Consider the following 18,917-nt stretch of genomic DNA (forward strand, 5'->3'; position numbering starts at 1 on the left):
CTAGAGACCTTTTAAACTGCTTCCTAGTGGCCAGTCTTCCTCTGGAAGCAAACGAATTAAGAAAACAGGAGAACAGCAACAGTCTCCAACATTATGTGTTAAGCTGCTAGCATACTGGATTCCTCTCAGCCAGGCTTCAAGCCAGGCATGGTACTGGGACAGCACTTGTTGCACTGGTGGATGAAGCCCTCCTGTTGTTCTCAGCCTAGGGATGCTACTTCTGTGCTCATCTTAATGGACCTTTTTGCAACATCTGATACCCAAATAATATTCCTTTCCCACCTCCAAGAAGCTTTCAGCATGAATGGAAACACTCTGAAATGTTGCAGATCCTTCCTTCAGACCAGTGCCAGAGGAACCATGAAAGTCACTCCCACATGAGATAAATGACCATGGACCTCACCATTTTCATTACTGAATGCAGAACCCATTCATTACTGCAGCTTAGCTTTCCTTCTACAAGTTCTTCACACATGCAAAATAAACAAAGTAAAGAAAAAGTCCTATAAACTACCCAGCTATTTCTCCTACAGTCTGGGAATGGAGGGAAAAAAAAAAGAAGAAGAAGAGAGATTTCTATTCCAATTTCTATTTTTAAATACTTGGGAAGTGTTTGGATACTATGGTGATAGTGGGCCACATAAGTAGCTAGATAGATAAAACCATCCTGAGGCAGTTTCCTAAATCCTTTTTTATGATCTGCAGGTTCTAGCAAATGCCTGGGATTTGGGACCACTGGCTTCACGCCTTGACTCTGCCACTGCTTCACTGTGTCCTTGTCAAATCGCTTTAATTCTCAGAGTTAAATCCTGGCTCCAGTGAAATTTATGTGCTTTTTACCACTGATTTCAATGGGGGCAGGATTTTACCTTTGTGCTTTAACTTCACCATCTATAAAATGGGGATAATATGACTTACTCACCTTTTCAAATTGCTTTGAGATCTTCAGATTAATACGGTGATAGAAGTGCAAAGAATTATTATTATTTAGGAGGGACTGGATGGCTCAGAGGATTAGTAGGAAGATACTAAGCATTTCACATACAGGATGCTGGTTTGACTCCAGGCTAGGTTGATAGTGGCATATATATATGTATTTTTGGCATTCCTGCAACTTATTTTATATATATAAAAACTCTCTCATGTTGGGATCTTATATGCTAAACAGCAGACAGAGGCAGATTTCAACAGCTGAGTTACCAAAACCCTCCTAATGCTGGAATTATGTATAGGTCCCTAACTGTAGCTGAGTTTAATGGTTGCACTATAAAGAACCATGTTGGAAGTGTTGGACTCTGTAGAATTGCTTTGCAGAACACTATTACACAGGACTTATCTTTAAAATGACAAAGAATTTAAAAAACAAACAAAACCCCAGCTGTGAAGCCCGAAGTGATTTTAAAAATAGCTTCTGTCCTAATTGTAGGATCAGTTTTCTCTGGAACAGCTTTTATGTTCAAAATATCTTGAAAGGCTAATTTCTTGGCAGGATCTATTCAAATATTTTCACTGTACCTTAGGTCTGACACTTCCTGCATGTCCCCAGAAAGTGGGAAGCAAAGAAAAAGCACAGCTAGCTGAAGTAAGGGGCCATGTTGAAGATTCCTGCTGGGTGGTGGCGTGTGAAACAAGGAATGCAGAGTGAATTATGCTTTCTAAAAATTAACTGAAAAAGGGAGAACAAGTTGACCTCTAGCTGCAGCTCTGGTGCTTTAGGGACACTTGTTGTGAGGATTCAGAATAGAGTTTGGCAACTCTTTGCTCAGAGGCAGTTACATGGGAACAACGTCCAGATCATGCAAAGTTTTAACCCTAAGAAAACTCACTAACCATACTGGGCCAGATCATCAGCTTCAAAGGAGCTACACTGATTTACACAGCTAAGGATTGGGCCAAAAGTGTTTTACACCTTTATTAGGGTTTGGCAACTTTGTAATGGATAAGGGGACAAGAGACAATGTGGAGGGGAGGTCACTGCTTTCTTCCTTAAAAACACAGAGCATGTTGATAGAGCACAGGATTTGCACAGAAATGAATAACACATTCCCCCAGCCAGACCATTGTTTCTAAAGGATAACTGCCACTGAGTGCAATCTGGGACATCCCAATTGCTCTGCAAATTACCTTTACACAACGAAATTCAAGGTATCCCTGGCTCATGAGGAGGGGGAGCTAACCTTAGGTTTTCTTCACACCCTCAAAAACTCTATATAAAGAAAAGTAATCAAAACTAATCAAACTTTCAAAGACGCTGCTAAGGAGGAAGAAAGAGCAATTGTTACTGCTCTATTTAAATGTTGGGGAAGGGCTCGACTATTATGGGGATAGGGTGGTGACCTACGCAGAGCAGAGGATTTGCAGAAGAAGCAAGAGGATAATTGCAAGACTATGTTATTATGGAGACAATAGCTTGGCTTTAGGATTTGGGGGCTTCTCCAATTACTCCTGTTGTCCCTGTTTACACCAGAGAAGGCGCATCAGGAAAGAGAGAGCATTGTAAAGAAGCACAGAGATTTTGGCAAGATGAGATGACGATAAGGTGTATCAAAGCAGGCATCACTGGCAGAGTACGGGGGCGGGGGGGAAGGTGTTTCCATTTCCCTAGTTAAAAAGCACTGCTTACCTTTAATTGGCTAAACCAATTTTTCTTCACTTCCTGGACCAGGATCTGATTTACACTGTTGAATCAGCAAACGGATTCTGCTCCCTTGTCTCTCAACTGAGCAGCGTTGGTGGTGCAGCTATACAGGCTGCTGTTTCCATTTCAATGGCTACAGCTCAGGAGCGGGCAATTCGATCCCTCTATTTATACTAATTTGTGGAACACCATTCCTATGGCCCTTTACAATAACATGTCAGCAAAACATTGCTAAGGTAATGAAAACAAACACAGCTAGCACAAAGAACTGAGTTCTGTTTAGTTTTAAAACAAGAAATAGTATCAGCTTAACCACTGTCCCTTGACATTCAGCATTCCACCCCCAAGGGACAAGGTAAGCAAATAGGCCAGTTAGCATTTATGGAAAGAAAAGAGAAGAAGAAAGGGAGCTAAATAATAACCACTGATAGAACACAATGACCAGACTGGGTTGTATGCCTGTATGAATTAACTGGGACACAACAGAGTGGAAGAATGACGGTAAGAGGCCTAAAGATTTTTAACATGCTTTTTGAATTTGTGGGTAGTCAATGCAAATGGAAAATTTGGGGAAGACATGAATAACATTTAGTAGTGCTTAAAAACCTCAGAGAAAAGCATCTTAGAAACACCTAAGATAGATAGAATATCACACTTGATTAGTCTCTAATTCTTTAAAGGTGTCCCTATAGAAGTCAATGGGAGTTTTGCCATCAGCTTCAGGGGGGCAGGATGTCACTGTGCAAGTGCTTTATGGCTTGTGCAAGGTGCTATATAAAATTAATACGAGAAATGGTAAAGTACACTTCATTTGAAGAAAAATAGACTATGTTTTAAGATCTTCTGGTGCACTACATTACCAGCCTGCTCTATAGCTGGGATTTCTCAGCTACACTATGTGATGGGCTATCCACCCCACAGAGGACTGAAAGGGGTTAAAGTGGCCAGCTAGGCCTATTAACTTCACAGGCTGCACCTGGAGGAAGAGCCAGGGTGCAAGGAATTGATTGTAAGCAGGTTCAGCTGGGCTGTAATAGGTGGGCCTATAAAGCCAGGAACCTGGCAACAGACAAGGGTTGTTGCTGGGAGAGAGCAGTCACTCCCTGGAAAAAGGGAGGAGGGTTTGGAGCTAGTACTGGAAGGGACGGGACTAACCAAGAGTGGTAGGAAGCAGTCCAGGGAAGGAGTAGTGAGGGCTGGGAGAGTAAAGCACAGAACTGCTGGGCTGAGGGTCCCTGAACTGGAGCCCAGAATAGAGGATGGGCCCAGGTTCCCCTACCAGCTATTGAAGGCACCTGAAGCAATGAACAGGCTTGGGAAAACCGCCTAGGGCTGCTGAAGGAAAGACTCTGATATACCCCCGGTAGGGGGGGATGCCGAGTGACCTAGCCTGAGGGCTGAGTCACAAAGAAGACACTGCAGCTCCTGGGCTGTGAGAGGAGCAACAGACCTGAGAGAGAGAGATGGTGTGATGGGGTGCAACTTCAAGAGCTAATTCCCCAGAGTGACCAGGAGGAGGTGCTAGACTACTGGTGAGTGGTGCACCCCATTATATGCTATCATAAAATCCAGCAGCACTGAGACAGAGGCATCTAGCCCTCCCAGAGCCATGCAGTTAAAGAGAAGGAAAATAGACTCAGCTGTCACTGCCCCAGATAATGGTTAGATTGGAAATAAATGTATTTCCATACTCCACAAACTATCGAGCGTGCAGGAGAACGTGGGCCGCTCATGAACTATTCGTGTTGGGCCAGATTCTCAGTTGCTGTCAATTAGTGCAGCTCCATGGAAGACAATGGAGATATGCTGATTTATACCAGCTGAAATTTCTGAGGCTATTATTTGTGGTGAGTGGTTGGTTACCTAAAGCACACGGTTTTGTTTCTACTCTGAATAGTAACTGAAACTTTTACAAATCAGAGCTGTGTAAACAGGGATTTCAAAATTCACCCAGCAAGAATTGCAACATAGCTTTATTATGGAATAGAACAAACAAGATGAGTGCACTGATCTGTGTGTGATCCCCAACAATTCTTGTTGTAAAAGGATTAGGGAATAAACTTTTTATGTAGCCTCTCTGTTATGCTTTCTTCAGTTTACTATCTCATATCTGCATCTAGCCCACCAGAAATCTCCTGTAGCACTGGCTTTGTTACAGAATTTTCTGCACTTAGCTGTACCTTCTATTCTATACCATATTTATGGTATGGTAAGCCTTCCATTTTAGGTATGTCCTTGCTGCAGAGTTAGCCTGGGTGATCAGCATCCAAGTTATCCTAGCTTGGGTGTGCCACACTGCAAAGTCACACTTGAGTTACTGTGTCCTCACTATTGCTGTATTTACCCGTATGTGTCACTAGGACTTCTGGGGACATGCCCCATGGTTATTTTGTGCTGCAGTAAGCTGAGCCACTCCCAGTGAATCGTGGGAGAAGCTGTCTTTCCTTCTGGGCACACAGAAGTCACGGACTATCAGCACTTGAATGATTAATCCTGTGTCCATACTGCAAGGTGGGTTACCAGCCTGAATAAAAGCAGAATATGGGCTTCGAGCTCACACCCTCAGTCAAACCACCTAGCATGGGCTGAAAGCATCACTTAACCTGAATGAGAGTTTTTTGTGTGTGGAGGGGAGGCGGGGTTAGGCGAATAAAAGCCCAGGCTAACTCTGCAGTGAAGAGATACCCAAAATGAATCAGCGTTGTGACTCCTCTGTGCCCCTTTAAAATTTTAGTGTCCTCCTCATGTATGCTGCACAGTGTGTTCTATAGGGTAGAAAAAAATCTTTCGTGTGCAAGAAAGAGTGAATAGAACTGAAGAAGTTCCTGTCTGACTAGTGGACAGTTTAATCTGGACTAAAAAGGTAGCCTATGGAGCAATCAGAGCAAATTGATTTTTTTTCCCCCCTGATGTCACAGGCTCAAAGATCCATGGAAGTTAAATAAAATTTAATACAGAAAGTCACAAAATTAGCCAAATTAGGCAATATATCAAAGTACGCTACCTAGCATAGAATATCGGTCTAAAGTTAGACAATTAAGTTTATGACAATAAAGGGAATGTTTCTAGGTCTGATTGTCCCCATCAGAAGGGGGAATAAAGCTACAGCACTTTCTATGTGACACAGAAAGGCAGCAAAGTTGATGCTAGATTTGAGGGGCATAATTTTAAGACCAGATTAAAAGGCAAATCCTAGAGAATTTTAAAAAAGCACCTTCCAGGTTTTTAGGGGATTAACCCAAGCATGGAATATCTTGATCAATAAAGGCAATGTATAATGGTGTCTTAGCCCAAAAGAGGGATCAGGAAAAGGAGGCTCTCATTCCAAATTAAAATATTTGAAGCAGATGGTCGGGAAATGCATTTTTTCTCTCTCTTCCCCACCCCCAAGGTGAGTCAAACATATGAAATGGCCCTTCCCAGAGGGATCATTCCCTCAAAAAGCTGGGGTCGTTAGAAAAAAATCCAATGAGGTAGCAGGGGAGGACTATGAACATGGTAAACAAATAGGCTTGGCCATAACATCCACAATTAGATATATATATTACCTTTTCCACTGCTGCTGGCCAAGCATGATTTTTTTTTTAGCATCTACAAAGAAAATTATGCCCCCCCTCTTTCCTTCTCTGCCCCCCTTTTGTCTTTCAAATGCACCTCATTTCCTGTCGCAGCTTTAAATGAGTCTTTTGTCCTGTCACATGGACCCAGCTACTCTTAGTCACAAAATAGTACTTTACATTTCTACAGCACTTTGATTCGGGGACCAGAAAGCACATTACCACCATTCATGAACCCCTATAACATCTGTTTTATAAAGTGGTAAGGAGTTGCACCAAAAGATGAAGTGACCTCTCAAGGTCACACACGGAGTCAGGGGCAATATCAGGAATAGAACTTGGTCCCCTGTTGTAACCATTGAGCTAAACTCCATCCAGATCTTTCCATAAGATCAGGAACCAGCAGGGGAAGGACTGGTTACATTGAAAGGCCGTGGCTGGCCGTTGGGAATAACAGGCTTGCTGTCCAGGACAGCACCATGTAAGCCAATGAGATGAGTGAATGCAAGGCTGTGAAGCGGGCACCCTGAAGCTCTTTGCTTTCCTAGAGTGGTGGGAGGTTTTTGCCCTTGAGTTGGGGTGGGTCTTACGAAAGGAAGATGTAAATGCGAGGGGTCTCGTTTTGTTCAAGGGACAGAGGAGGGAGGGATGCCCAGCTGCAGTTTGGGAGATGGAAGTGGGAGGGGGCTGAAAATAACTACATCGAAGTGCTCCACGGGCTGGGGAAACAACAAATCTGCACCTCAAAAAAATTGCTACCATGTATTTCTTTTGTGGTGAACATACCTGAGCTGGATTTCATACTGCCCAGCCTGACGGCGCTGCACATTCCTCATGATCAGCGTGAAGATGTCCTCGTTTTGCAGGATCTCGCACTCTGCTCCCGACATTATTTCCTGCCCATCTTTAAACCAATGAACTGTGGGGAAAGGGTCTCCAGCAATGGCACAGGAAATAAGGACATTCTGTCCAGGAGCCGCTGTCACAGATCGTGGTTTGCTAATGAACCAGGGTTGAATACCGTCCTGAGGTTCTGCAGCGCACAAATGGAGGAGCAATGTGGGATTCAGAAAAAATAAGCAAGAGAAATGGCCACACCCTAAGTGTGAGCATCCAACTGACTACACTATATGATTCTATGATAACTATATGCAAAGTAACCACAGGGCCACAAGGGAATTCTGAACACTTTAGGGTATAATCTTCGAACCTGATAACACAGCTGGCCTTTAGCCTTGCATGAAACTCTTAGTAATACTAATATTAAGCAGTGATAGATCACATTGTTGGCCAGATTTAGACCTATGTTACAAAGTTGCCCTAAATGGAAAGCTGAGGATTTCTCTAGTGTAGGGGGACAAGCTGGGAGCAGGGGTGGAGTCAGTGGAATGTGATTCATGGGGCTGTTACAAGCTAGTGTAACAGATCTGCCATGAGGCTGAACCCTGAAGGCTGAATCCTGGGTCAGGCAGAGAGGGAAAGGCAGACAAAGCCATTGCAAACCCAGGTGTGCCAGTCTGCTGTATCCAAGGAGTAAGCCCCATCGCCTCCAAATCATTTAGAAACATTAATTTATCAGATAACTCCTGGGAAGTAGGCATCCCATTTTAGGGAAACTGAGACAAGGAATTCAGGACAATGTTTGGAACTCTGATTTTTGGGTGTCCAAAGGGAGACATCTTGGGCCCAAATTTCAAAAGTAATGAGCACCCCATCATTCTAAATAATGCGAATGGGAGCTATCGCTGCTCAGTGCATTTGAAAGACCGGACCAACCACATCAACTTGGGCCTCCAAAATCAGAGAAAAACTGAATGAAGATTTGACTTATCGGGGGCCCCAGTGAAAGAACCAACACTGGAGTGCCTGAAGACTTATGGCTGCTTCTTATATACTTAAGTGACTTGACCATGCTACATCCCTCTATTTTTCTTTAAAAAGAGATGGTGCTGAGGGCACCTAAAGCCCCATGCACTTAGTTTAGGGCAGAGCCCATGCCCTGTACCCCAAACCACATTAAGGATGGGATTTATATCACACAGAAGTTGTCTTCTCAGACTTTGTTTATGAGGTTATTTTCAAATTGCAGATTCTAAGTATTCCTCGCACATTATTCTTTCGGTGCTAATAATAAAAGAAGCCAGCATGCCTGGCTCCTGGGCAGGTTTTCCAAATGCCCAGTGCTTTAATTAGAAAGAAAACCAGCATTAATGGTTTACAGTAAGTCCATAGCTAAGTAAGCCTTGATAATCAGAATCTGTAGTAGTATTTATCATAATTCTTGCATTGTCCCTAGCAATAGTGTGCAGGGATGAGGTTTTTAAACTGTAATGTGAAGTCCCATAGTAAAAATGGAGAAGTTGCTTCTGCTCAACAGCTCTTAACCCAAACACACAGATTTGAGTGCTCACAGCATCCACCACAACATACTTTACATACACTATCTACTTTAAATAGACCCTCATCCAGCAGACTGGAATGCCGTCCTCTGTGCTCTTCCTAAATTCAGAGAGCTTCAAGCTTCATACCTTGTACAGTCAAAGTTGCTTGGGTCTGAGTTTCTCCTAAGTCATTCCATGCTTCGCAGGTATATTTGCCTGTGTCCTCAGGGAATACCTCCTGAATGTACAGGCTGTATTCATTGCCTTTCTTTTCAAAGTGAAAGTCTTCTGTCTCTTGGATTTCTTTCCCATTGTGCAGCCAGATAATTTCAGGAGGTGGGTTAGCTGAGCAACACCAAAAAAATAAAAGGCATCAACACAACTGAAAAGAGACGCAACCTCATCAGCTTCTTAGGATCTCAGAAAAGGCCCATTTTAGCCATGGCATAAGCAGGCACAAATTGCACTGATTACCTATTGCGTGCTGTACTTTTTTTGTGCTAGGACCTGGATCACAGCTCATGAAACACTCTGAAAGATATCCGATATAAACACAACTCGGCTTGTTGCATTATCTCCCCTGCCAGAGCTCCTTTTTTATTTACTGCCATGTATGGGATCAGCATGGAAACAAAACCCACTTGTAAAGTTGAATCTGTATCTGCCGCACCCAGATTCAAGCCAGAATCATCTATTAGGGTCAGAATGGAAGTGATCAAAGATTGTGATTTCAGGTAGGGAAGAACTGGCAGAAGAAATGGTTACTTACTGTAACTGTGGTTCTGTGAGAGGTGATGCAGATGTGTGTGCCACTCAGGTGTGTGCGCACCCGGCACACCAGAGCAGTGTGCCTAGCAGAACAGTAGGAGGCAGTGCTGCATGCCCATAGCCCCTCGCCTAGCTACATGAGGCAGTGCTGCCTTGACCCTCTGTCGGTTCCTTCACGCTCAGCACCCAAAGACTAGGCTCCAATGCAGAGGGGACAGAGTGTGTCATGGAATACACATCCACATCATCTCTAAGAACCACAGTTACAGTAAGTAACCGTTTCCTCCTCTTCAAGTAGATGCAGCTGCTTATCCCGCTTAGGTGACTAACAAGCAGTACCCACCCCGAGAGGCAAGGCTCGGATCCTATCTAAACAAGGACTGCCAGACCGCCCTACCAATGTTTGCATCCACGCTGGATGACACAGTAATGGCATAATGGTTCATAAACGTTGGTATGGACAACCAAGTGGCAGCCCTGCAAATGTCCAATATTGAAACATCACTGAGGAATGCTATTGACATAGCTTGCACTGTCATAGAATGAGCTCTTACCTGCTGAGGCGGTATAGTCAAAGCTATTTTGTATGCAGTCTTGTTACAGGATGTTATCCACCTAGAGATCGTTGTGAAGAGACCAGTTGCCCCTTGATATGATCCGCATATGACACAGATGAGGCGAAGCACGAAATGGTTTAGTCCTGTCCAGGTAGGTTAGACATCTGACATCTAATGTTTGGAGACTATGCTCTCCAGGGATGAATGTGGCTTAGGAAAGAACACAAGTAAATACACTCCCTGGCTCAAATGAAACTGAGAAACCACATTAGACCAATTATTTTGGGTGTGGCGGTAAAGCAACTTTTTCTTTAGAGTAGGTTGGGATGGAGAGGAAGGGATATGGGAGGCTGAATCACCAGCATAAGGCGGCCGGAGAAATACTGCCTCAGCCATGCCAGGGCAATGAGGTTGAACTTGGCCCAATCTGCTTTCAGCTGGAGGATGACCTGTGGAATGATTGGGATGGGGGGGAAAAGTGTACAAGAGAATGGATTCCTAGCTGAGATAGAAGGCATCAGTCGGGGAGCCCAGACTGAGGCCCTCTCAAGAGCAGAACAGACAGCACTGCCTGTTGTCCCTTGTAGCAAACAGGTCGATCACTGGAATGCCCCATGCTCCTAAATGACTTGTGCGATGCTTGTCTTCAGGGACCACCCATGACTCAGGAAAAAATTCTTGCTGAGATGGTCTGCAAGGAGATTCTGGACACCAGGCAAGTGATCAGCTATTGAGTGATACTCTCCTCCATGCAGAACTGCCATAACCTGATTGCCTTTTAGCAGAGCACCCCAGAGTGTGCTTCCCTTTGCTCCCCCTTGCCTGTTGACATAATACATTGTGGTGGTATTGGTACGTAGGTGAACCATGGAGCCCCTCATACAGTCCAGAAAGGCATGACCTGTATTGTAGATGGCTTGAAGCTCCAGGACGTTGATATGCAGTGAGGTCTCCTGCTCTGACCACAGAGGGTGGGGTAGAGAGAAACTGGATGGCATAGCCAAATCTGATAGTGCTTAGGACCCAGCTGTCAGTAGTAATCAAGCCCCAAGCATTGTGATAGCTAGCCAGCCAGTTCTGAACAGAGGCGATGACTTGGACCATTGCTCTGGACAAAAGAGTAAAAATGGGAGCTCAGGGCATCAGAAGGGAGGGGCGTTTTGACTGGCCAAACCCCGGACCTGAATACTTTCTCTTCTGAGACCTATGCCCCTTTCTGAGGTAGAGCCATTGTCTTGGGGAAGGGACAGGCGGCTCAAAGGTGTGTTGCAGACAGTATTGTTGCTGCTGTTGACCTCCATAGTGGCACCTTTGCACTGCGGGAAATATACACCCCCCAGAAATGTAACATAACCCTAGAATCCTTGAAGTGGAGTCTTGTCCATCTTGTCTGAAAAAAGCACTCAGCTGTTGAAGGGCAAATCCTCCTTAGTCTGTTGCATGTTGGGAGCAATGCACACATTCTCCAGCAAGGACACCCTTCTCATGCCCTTGCTGAGGCCATCACTCTTGTCGAAGTGTCTGACATTCAGTGTGGACTGCAATGTCTTAGCCACCAAACAGCCTTTGGTGACGAACCCCTGAAACTTCTCCTTGGAGGCTTCAGACAACTGTTCTGCAAACTTAGACACAGCCGTCCAATTCACAAAATCTTATTTGGACAACAGTGCCTACTGGTTCACAATCCACATTTGCAGGGAAGAGGAGGTTTAGATCTTTCTACTCCTTGTCCTTAGAAGTGGACTTAAATCTGCCCTGCCGGGTTCTATCATTCATGGCAGTTACAACCAGGGAATTTGGGGCCAGATGGAGTAAATGCCCTCAAATCCCTGCTCTGCTACAAAATAGCATTTCTTCAAGCCCTTTGCAGGAGGGAGTACCAAAGCTGACGTGCTCCAATGAATCTTTGCAGGCTCTAGGAGCACATAGCTAATAGAGAGAACCACTCTCCCAAGGGCAGGCGGCTGCAGGATCTCCAACAACCAATGGGTATTCTCCTTCAGTCCCTCCTCCTGAATGCCCAGGGAAGCAGCCACATGCTGCAAAATGTCCTGGTTGGCCTTGAAATCCTTGGGCACTAAAGGAAAGGAAGAGCCAGGCACTGTTGAATCAGCTGGAGACAAAAAAAAGAGGCTATTAACTGAAGCAGGCTGGATCCTGTTCTTGGACTGATGAACCTGGACAGGATGACTCTGGAGGCTCTGTAAGGGGAAAGCTGAACTGCTGCAGGTCCAGGATCAAATCAACAGTCCCTGCCACTGATCTACCTGGTGATCTTACCTTAGGGTAAGCTGAGGGAGTGCGACCTCTTCAGCTGAGTGTCCCATGGGTGCCAGGAGTGGTAACAATGCAGCTGACAGTGATGAAGTGGAGGGTGGCAAGTGCTGCCCCAGTAACACTGGTGGCACTGAGCACAGCACAGTAACAAGGAGTTTCCTGGTGCTGAGGAGGTCCTGAGCCTGGCACTACCCCACTTCCACAGGCTGCAGAAGGGAAACACTGGGGTGCAGTGCCAACAAACACCAGTTCAGTCGCCCACCCAGCCACCAGGGCTATAAACTAGGTTAGCCTTGGAACAGTTCTGGACCAAGGCAGAGCTCAGGACAGAAAGGCAGAGGAGGCCCACTGCAGCCTGATATGCCACCAGCGTGGAAACAGCTGCTGCTGACGTCACCCTTATAGGTACCAGACAACAGAGACTCCAGAGCTGGAACCGGAGTAGACAGTACAGGGTCTCTAACCTCCCTACACAGTACCGGGGAGTGGTGAGAGGGACCTGCTCCACCCTGCATGCTGGCAATAATACTGGGTGGGTCCATGCTCTTTCTGGAAGAGAAGAGTCTCCATGAGATCCGGAGTGGTCTCAATTGGCCTTATGCAAACTTTTCCTTGGTGCACTTGAGGGGGGGAATCAGCTCCTCCATCTCTTCAGTGAAGCACTAGATCCAGAGTGCAAAACAGCAGCAGTTTCAGAACCTGAGGGCGACCTTCAATCTGATATAGGCCTTGGTGTTGAAGCAGGCCATGTGGCCTGCAAAGTTCCCTAGCCACCTGAGTCCATTTTGTGGATGATTTACAAATTGACCACCACTCCCTGACATGGGCCTTGCCCAAGTACAGCAAGCATTGTACATGAGTATTACTCTCTCTCCCTCCCCCCCAACAGACAATGAGGGTATCACTAGAGAAATACTTAACTAAAAGGTAATTCACACTAAATCTCAACCAACACTAAAACTAAGGGAACTAACTATACAACTAGAAAAGTGTCTCAACTATAGAGAGAGTTTATGAAGTTAAGAACCACACAGCTGTGACTCTAGCCACAGGCAGTAAGAAGGAACTGAGGGGGGTTGAGGTGGTGCTGCCTCATATAGCCAGGGGAGGGGTAATGAGCACTGCCTCCTAAGGGTACTGCAAGGCAAAACTCTCTGGCTCCAGTGTGCTGGATCCTGAGTGGAATACACAGCTGCATCTACTTGAAGAAGCAGCAGATGAACACCAAAAGAAACAGATGCTAGCTTAAACGAGAGGTCCCCGGTGAGAGCACAAAGTACAATGAAAACTTTTGTCCAAAAGGCTGTTTCCCAGTCACCTTCTCGAATTATTGTAACAGGCAAAATTATTTCCAGTAGAAGGTTTTCCATGAGATGTTGGTTGCTCCATAGGGAAGATCTTAGCCAAAAGGTGGTAGGCTTGGGGTTTGTTTGTTTAATAGTTCAACTCTGGGTCAAGCAGATGAGACCCTTACTCACACTGGGCAGTACTTTACCCCTTGCACCATCCCATATGGACTAAATAGGACTGCTCAATAGTAAGGTACTACTCAGTGTGAGTAAGGGAATCAAAGAGCCATGGATATCAATGGAGATGTCTGTGATAGGAGGTAATGTTGAGTATTTTTTAGTACAGCTCTTTTGGCGATAAAAAATAATAAAGGTGTGAGCTATAAAATGACATTTTAGATCCTCTGATCAAAGTTAGCTGCCAGAGATTTGTGTTACCAAAGTTTATACTAGGGCTGATCTCTCTTCTACAGCACTAATCTTGCACCAGCTGACAGCAGTTCAATCTTGTCTGGTTCACAGCACAGGCTATTATGAGCCCTTCAAGACTTAATTTCAGTTCAACAACAAGGAGTTGATATTATTCTGCTTATTACAATAAAGAGATCCTTCTGCAGATCTGAACACTAACAATAGACAGTGTTCATCCACCTTCAGGCTCAGTCCAGACGACCCTAATTTTTACTTTGTTAAAATGGGCTCCTTGAAGCATTATATTTAATTACAAAGTCTCTCTCAGTAAGACATAAAAGGCAAACACTACACATTTTAATTATTTGGTAGGTCTAGCATCCAAGGTTTTTCTTTTAAATAATGCTGATACTTTGTTACTCACCTGATACTTCCACAGTCATTATTACTTGGCTTCCATCCATGACCTTGAGGTCAGTCAGGCCTTTAAGGAAGACTGGTGCAAAGGCGTTGTTTGTCTGAACAGACTGTGTGCTTTCCACTTTCTTGCTGCTTTTCTTTTCTGTGGAATCAATGGAAAAACAGATAGGTCTCTTACTGTAAACTCTCTCAATGCATTTTAGCTGCTCTTCGACTCAGGGTGATTTCAGTTGGGTGGTCTCAGTCCAGTTCTTAGACAGGTATACACGTCACCAAAACCCACCACCAACATGGCTGTCTCTCCTGTTGGCAGCCTCAGAAGAGAGGCCGAAGACTGAGTGAAAGTATTGACTGAAGTGTCCTCCCTCCCCCAATCCTCCCAGCTCAGAGTTCAGGTATATTGGCAGGATAGCATGGAGACATTTAAACTCATTTTCCTTAATACACCTGTCCTTATGCAGAGACTTTGTCTCCACAGCTGACAATACAGTTCCTTTCATGAGTGCTAAATTCATAGTGGAATATGGAAAGCCACCTCACCCCTCTCCTGTATTACACTCAGCAAAATGTGTGATGATGGGAAAGATTCCTTACTGCCCCCGAGGCAATTGGTTTATGCCCTGAAGGATGAGCTATGTTTAGCCTTACTTTAGGGTATATAACTAAACTACAGCTCCTTTAGTTAAAAATTATCCAGGATTGTTGGAGACTCCTCCTACAGTCTGTCTGGAGGGATTCATATGGTGTGAAATCAGCTTATTTGGCTAGATCCTGACAGATGCATCAGATAAGGGTAGGTACTTCTGCTCAAAAGCTCAGAGGAAGTGCATTTATGGAGCCAATGTACTGGCAGTGGCCAAATATAGCAAGCCATCAAATATCTGTCAGTCACTTGGGAACACTTGCTGTTTGATTTATCTTGTGAGCTCGCTGAGGGTAGAGATTGTGTTGTCTTGTACAGTGACAAGCACATACTCATGGCCCTCCATAAACAAGAACAGCTTCTTTTGTGTCTGTTCCCATCCAAGAGATTTTTGCCCTAATTCTCCCTAAAGTATTTTTGTCTAAGAGGAGCCTTTTCTAATGGTTTTGTCCCAGAGGCTTATGGTATAGGAAGTTTTTCCATAGGGATGGATAGCAAGAGATTGAAGCTTGTTTGGTAAGAAATGTGGGAACTCAAACCTACTGCAGCTGAATGTAATGGGCTTAGTTTTTGAAATGCCTAGTTTTCCACCATGCTTCATTTATCTAGCACCTATTTGCAGCGCGAGTGGCATTGCATAGGTAAAATGGTCATGCTTTTGGTTCAGGCCATCTCCAGTAACAAGCTACCAGGGTTTGTTAGCTCCCCCCGTATTTCATTCTTCACTCATGGAGAATGTTAGAGAAAGGAAGTGCTGGAAAAGGACGGCTGCATTGTGCAATCCAAGCTAGTTTCCTCTGCTACATTTCTAATGCCTGGCAAAGCACCACATACAAAGGAATAAAGATCGGGGGGAGAACAGCCATTAAAAAGGGGGGAGGAAGAGAGAAATAGGACAGGAAATGGAGAGCAGAGACCAAAAAGGACACTGAGAAATAATGCTTCTAGAATTCCCTTTATCCCAGCATCTCCTAACACTTTACAAATACAGAGAGAAGGACAAAGGCACGCAAAGAGGAGGAACGGGACAGGCAATCTAAAGAAGAAGGAGCAGGAAGAACACAAAGGGTGAAAACAGCATTGTTACTAACAGTACTCCGCTAAGACTGACCAGGACATTTATTTAGAACCTTTGACTCCCTTGTTCTGTATAATCTAAAAACAGGTGAATTTCTGTTCTGTTTTCAAGAGACTAGCACTACACAGTATACCCAGAATATGTTATAAACTGGTTTAGTCACTGCAGATGGAATATGTGAAAAACAAAACCCAAAAACAATGTAAGCAGCATTGACTCCTCCGAATGTGCACCACAAAAATGCATGTTTTATGCACTGGAATAAAACCATCTGTTTATACAAAGCTGTATCAAAGTTAAAGGACATCTGCAGTAGTGGTGAAGAGCAAACAAACCCCTACAAATAATTACATCTTAATTATAACAAAAAGAGTGATTATAAGTTTAGGCTCCAGTTTTGCAAGTTGTTCCAAGCAGATGAACCCCACCATACACATGCAGCGTTGACGACTTCACTTGGGCTGTGTGTGGAAGGAAGGCTCTCCCCATTCATAGCAACTTGCAGGATCAAGATCTAAACAGCAGTCTGCCATCGTGATTGGCCAATGCTGACCAATAATACCTGACACTTTAAGGTGAAGTGCAGAGAGCTAAGCACCGCTTAAATCTCATACAAGGTGTAGGTTGAATTTAAGCAGTGCTTAGGCTTGTACCAATCTCTACACAGAGGTGAATTTCACCATTACAGAAAGCATAAAGGTATTTAAACAATGTTTAGCTCAATAAAAGAGCTGGAAGGGAAAGCGTAAAAGGGTATAAACTAGTGAGGGAGAAGAATTATGAAGGTGGGATAAGGAGGAAATGGGATGAAATTATGGACATGAAAAATTAGGCTGAATATCATTGGGGGGGCATTTCTAAAGCTGAGCAGTGTCTCGTCAGGCGCAGAAAGAAAGACACTGTGTATATTATAACCTCTAGGGAGACATTCCTATCCTTATAAACATGTTCTGTATCAATACACAGATATTGTTTTAAACTTCTCCTTAAGAATGTATTAAGCCTTTCAGATTTACTTTAAATAGTCCACTACTTAATTTCTCATTATATTTTATGACCCAGTAGTGGAAATGACACTTTTCTGATGCTTACGCTTGTTAGACTGCACATATGGCAGGGAAGGCAGCTCTGTAGCAATGGATGTGAGCATTTATGAGACCCTGACAGTGCTCGAATAGCTCCTAATTGCATCTGTTCTGAGGGAGAATTCCATAGGAAATGAAAAGTGCAATCAAAGAATCATAGAAATGTGAGACTGGAAGAGACCTCAGCAGGCCATCTCGTCCAGTCTCTTACACTGAAGCAAGACTAAGTATTGTCTAGACCATCGCGCACAGGTGTTTGCCTGTTCTTAAAAACTTCCAATGACCGAGATTCTACAACCTCCCTTGTTCCAGTGCTTGACTAGCCTTACATTTAGGATTTTTTTCCTAATGGCTAACCTAAATATCCCTTGCTGCAATTTAAGCCCATTACTTTTTGTCCTGTCTTCAGTGGATAAGGAGAGCAATTTATCACCCTCCTCTTTATGACAACTTCTTAATGTACTGAAGACTTTTATCATGCGGCCCCCCCACATTTACAATTCTCTTCTCCAGACTGAACAAACCAAATGTTTTCAATCATGGCTAAGATAACTAGTATTCCCATTCAAATTATGACACCTAGTAGTCGTATGACCATAGTGCCTAGGGGCTCTAGTCATAACCAGGACCCAACTGTACTAGGTGTTGTACAAACACAGAACCAAAAAACAGCCCCTGCCCCAGGGCTTACAATCTAATTAGAGTGCAATAAATGAACGGCTGAAGAGACTGACTACAAAGAAACCGGAACATACTTTTTTCAGACACACACAGCACTAACAAAACCGATTTAAACCCCCCCACCCCACTACCACCAACGATGTGTCTTACAAAGCACAATCTGATTTTAAGCTATTCCTGTTCAAACACAGTGTGCTGCATGCACTGGTATTTTAAAGCAGGTTATCATCATTGCCATTTATTTCTAAACTTGAAAATGTCTTATTTTATAGAGACTTAAATTCTGGATTTTAAACACCATCTGTTTAAAAGGAAACCATGACCACTTATTCCATGTAATGTCCCATCCTCTAAAAAGGACACAAGACACTGGATATTAATTATGCTTAGGAAAATTGAATGGATATGCTGACAAAGCTGTGACTGCTAATGAACACTAGACTCTGACAATATGGGTGTTCTCTTGCTGTATCGCCGGCTCTTAGTCTAAAGCCACACTTTCTTATTTTGGGATCCAACTTTACAATGTGATGTGCTAGAGTGGAATGCTTTACTCATGCGGCATGCTTGTGCTGGAGGATTAAATTGCAGGATCTGGGCCTTAATCATTACCCAGCTCTCCTTTTGTAAATCACATATTGCAGTACAAGGTTGACGAGGTAATATCTTGTATTGGACCAGCTCTTCTTCAAGTCTCTGTGTAAGCTTGAAAGCTTGTCTCTCTCTCCAACAGAAGTTGGTCCAATACAAGATATTCCCTCGCTCACCTTGTCTCTCTAATATCCTGGGAACAACATGGCTACAACACGGGAAACAATAATGCATTACAGTAACTTAAAACCTGCTGCAGACTGCATTCTAATACTTCATGACTTGTTAGCAAGGCTGCACAAGTATTTTCCTAACTTACTTTGGAAGAAAACCTATTTTCTTCAGTTTCACACACATTATTTCACCTTGCGTAGATTATGCTTCCAAAATGTCTTGTGATGTTTTTATGAAAAAAGATAAAACATTAACAGGGCCTCTATAATGACAGGTTAAATAAATAACTCGTGCCCATTTATGATGAAAGTATATAGGCACTATATGTTTCCACCGTGTATTGAAAATATTTAGCTAAGTATTTTGA

At 43.8% G+C, this 18,917-nt stretch overlaps 1 protein-coding gene across 1 annotated transcript in view; it reads right to left on the minus strand.

Annotated features, from left to right (window-relative positions):
- Nucleotides 1–18,917, minus strand: part of MYLK (myosin light chain kinase) — a 329,642-nt gene that overhangs the window by 101,691 nt on the left and 209,034 nt on the right. The window contains exons 12-14 of the mRNA XM_077830296.1: nt 14,303–14,440; nt 8,724–8,921; nt 6,982–7,228 (exon numbers count right to left, since the gene is read on the minus strand). Coding sequence (XP_077686422.1) covers nt 6,982–7,228; nt 8,724–8,921; nt 14,303–14,440 — 583 coding nt within the window. The remainder of the gene's footprint in view (nt 1–6,981; nt 7,229–8,723; nt 8,922–14,302; nt 14,441–18,917) is intronic.

The sequence above is a fragment of the Eretmochelys imbricata genome, chromosome 11, assembly GCF_965152235.1.
Source record: "Eretmochelys imbricata isolate rEreImb1 chromosome 11, rEreImb1.hap1, whole genome shotgun sequence".
Lineage (NCBI taxonomy): Eukaryota > Metazoa > Chordata > Testudines > Cheloniidae > Eretmochelys > Eretmochelys imbricata.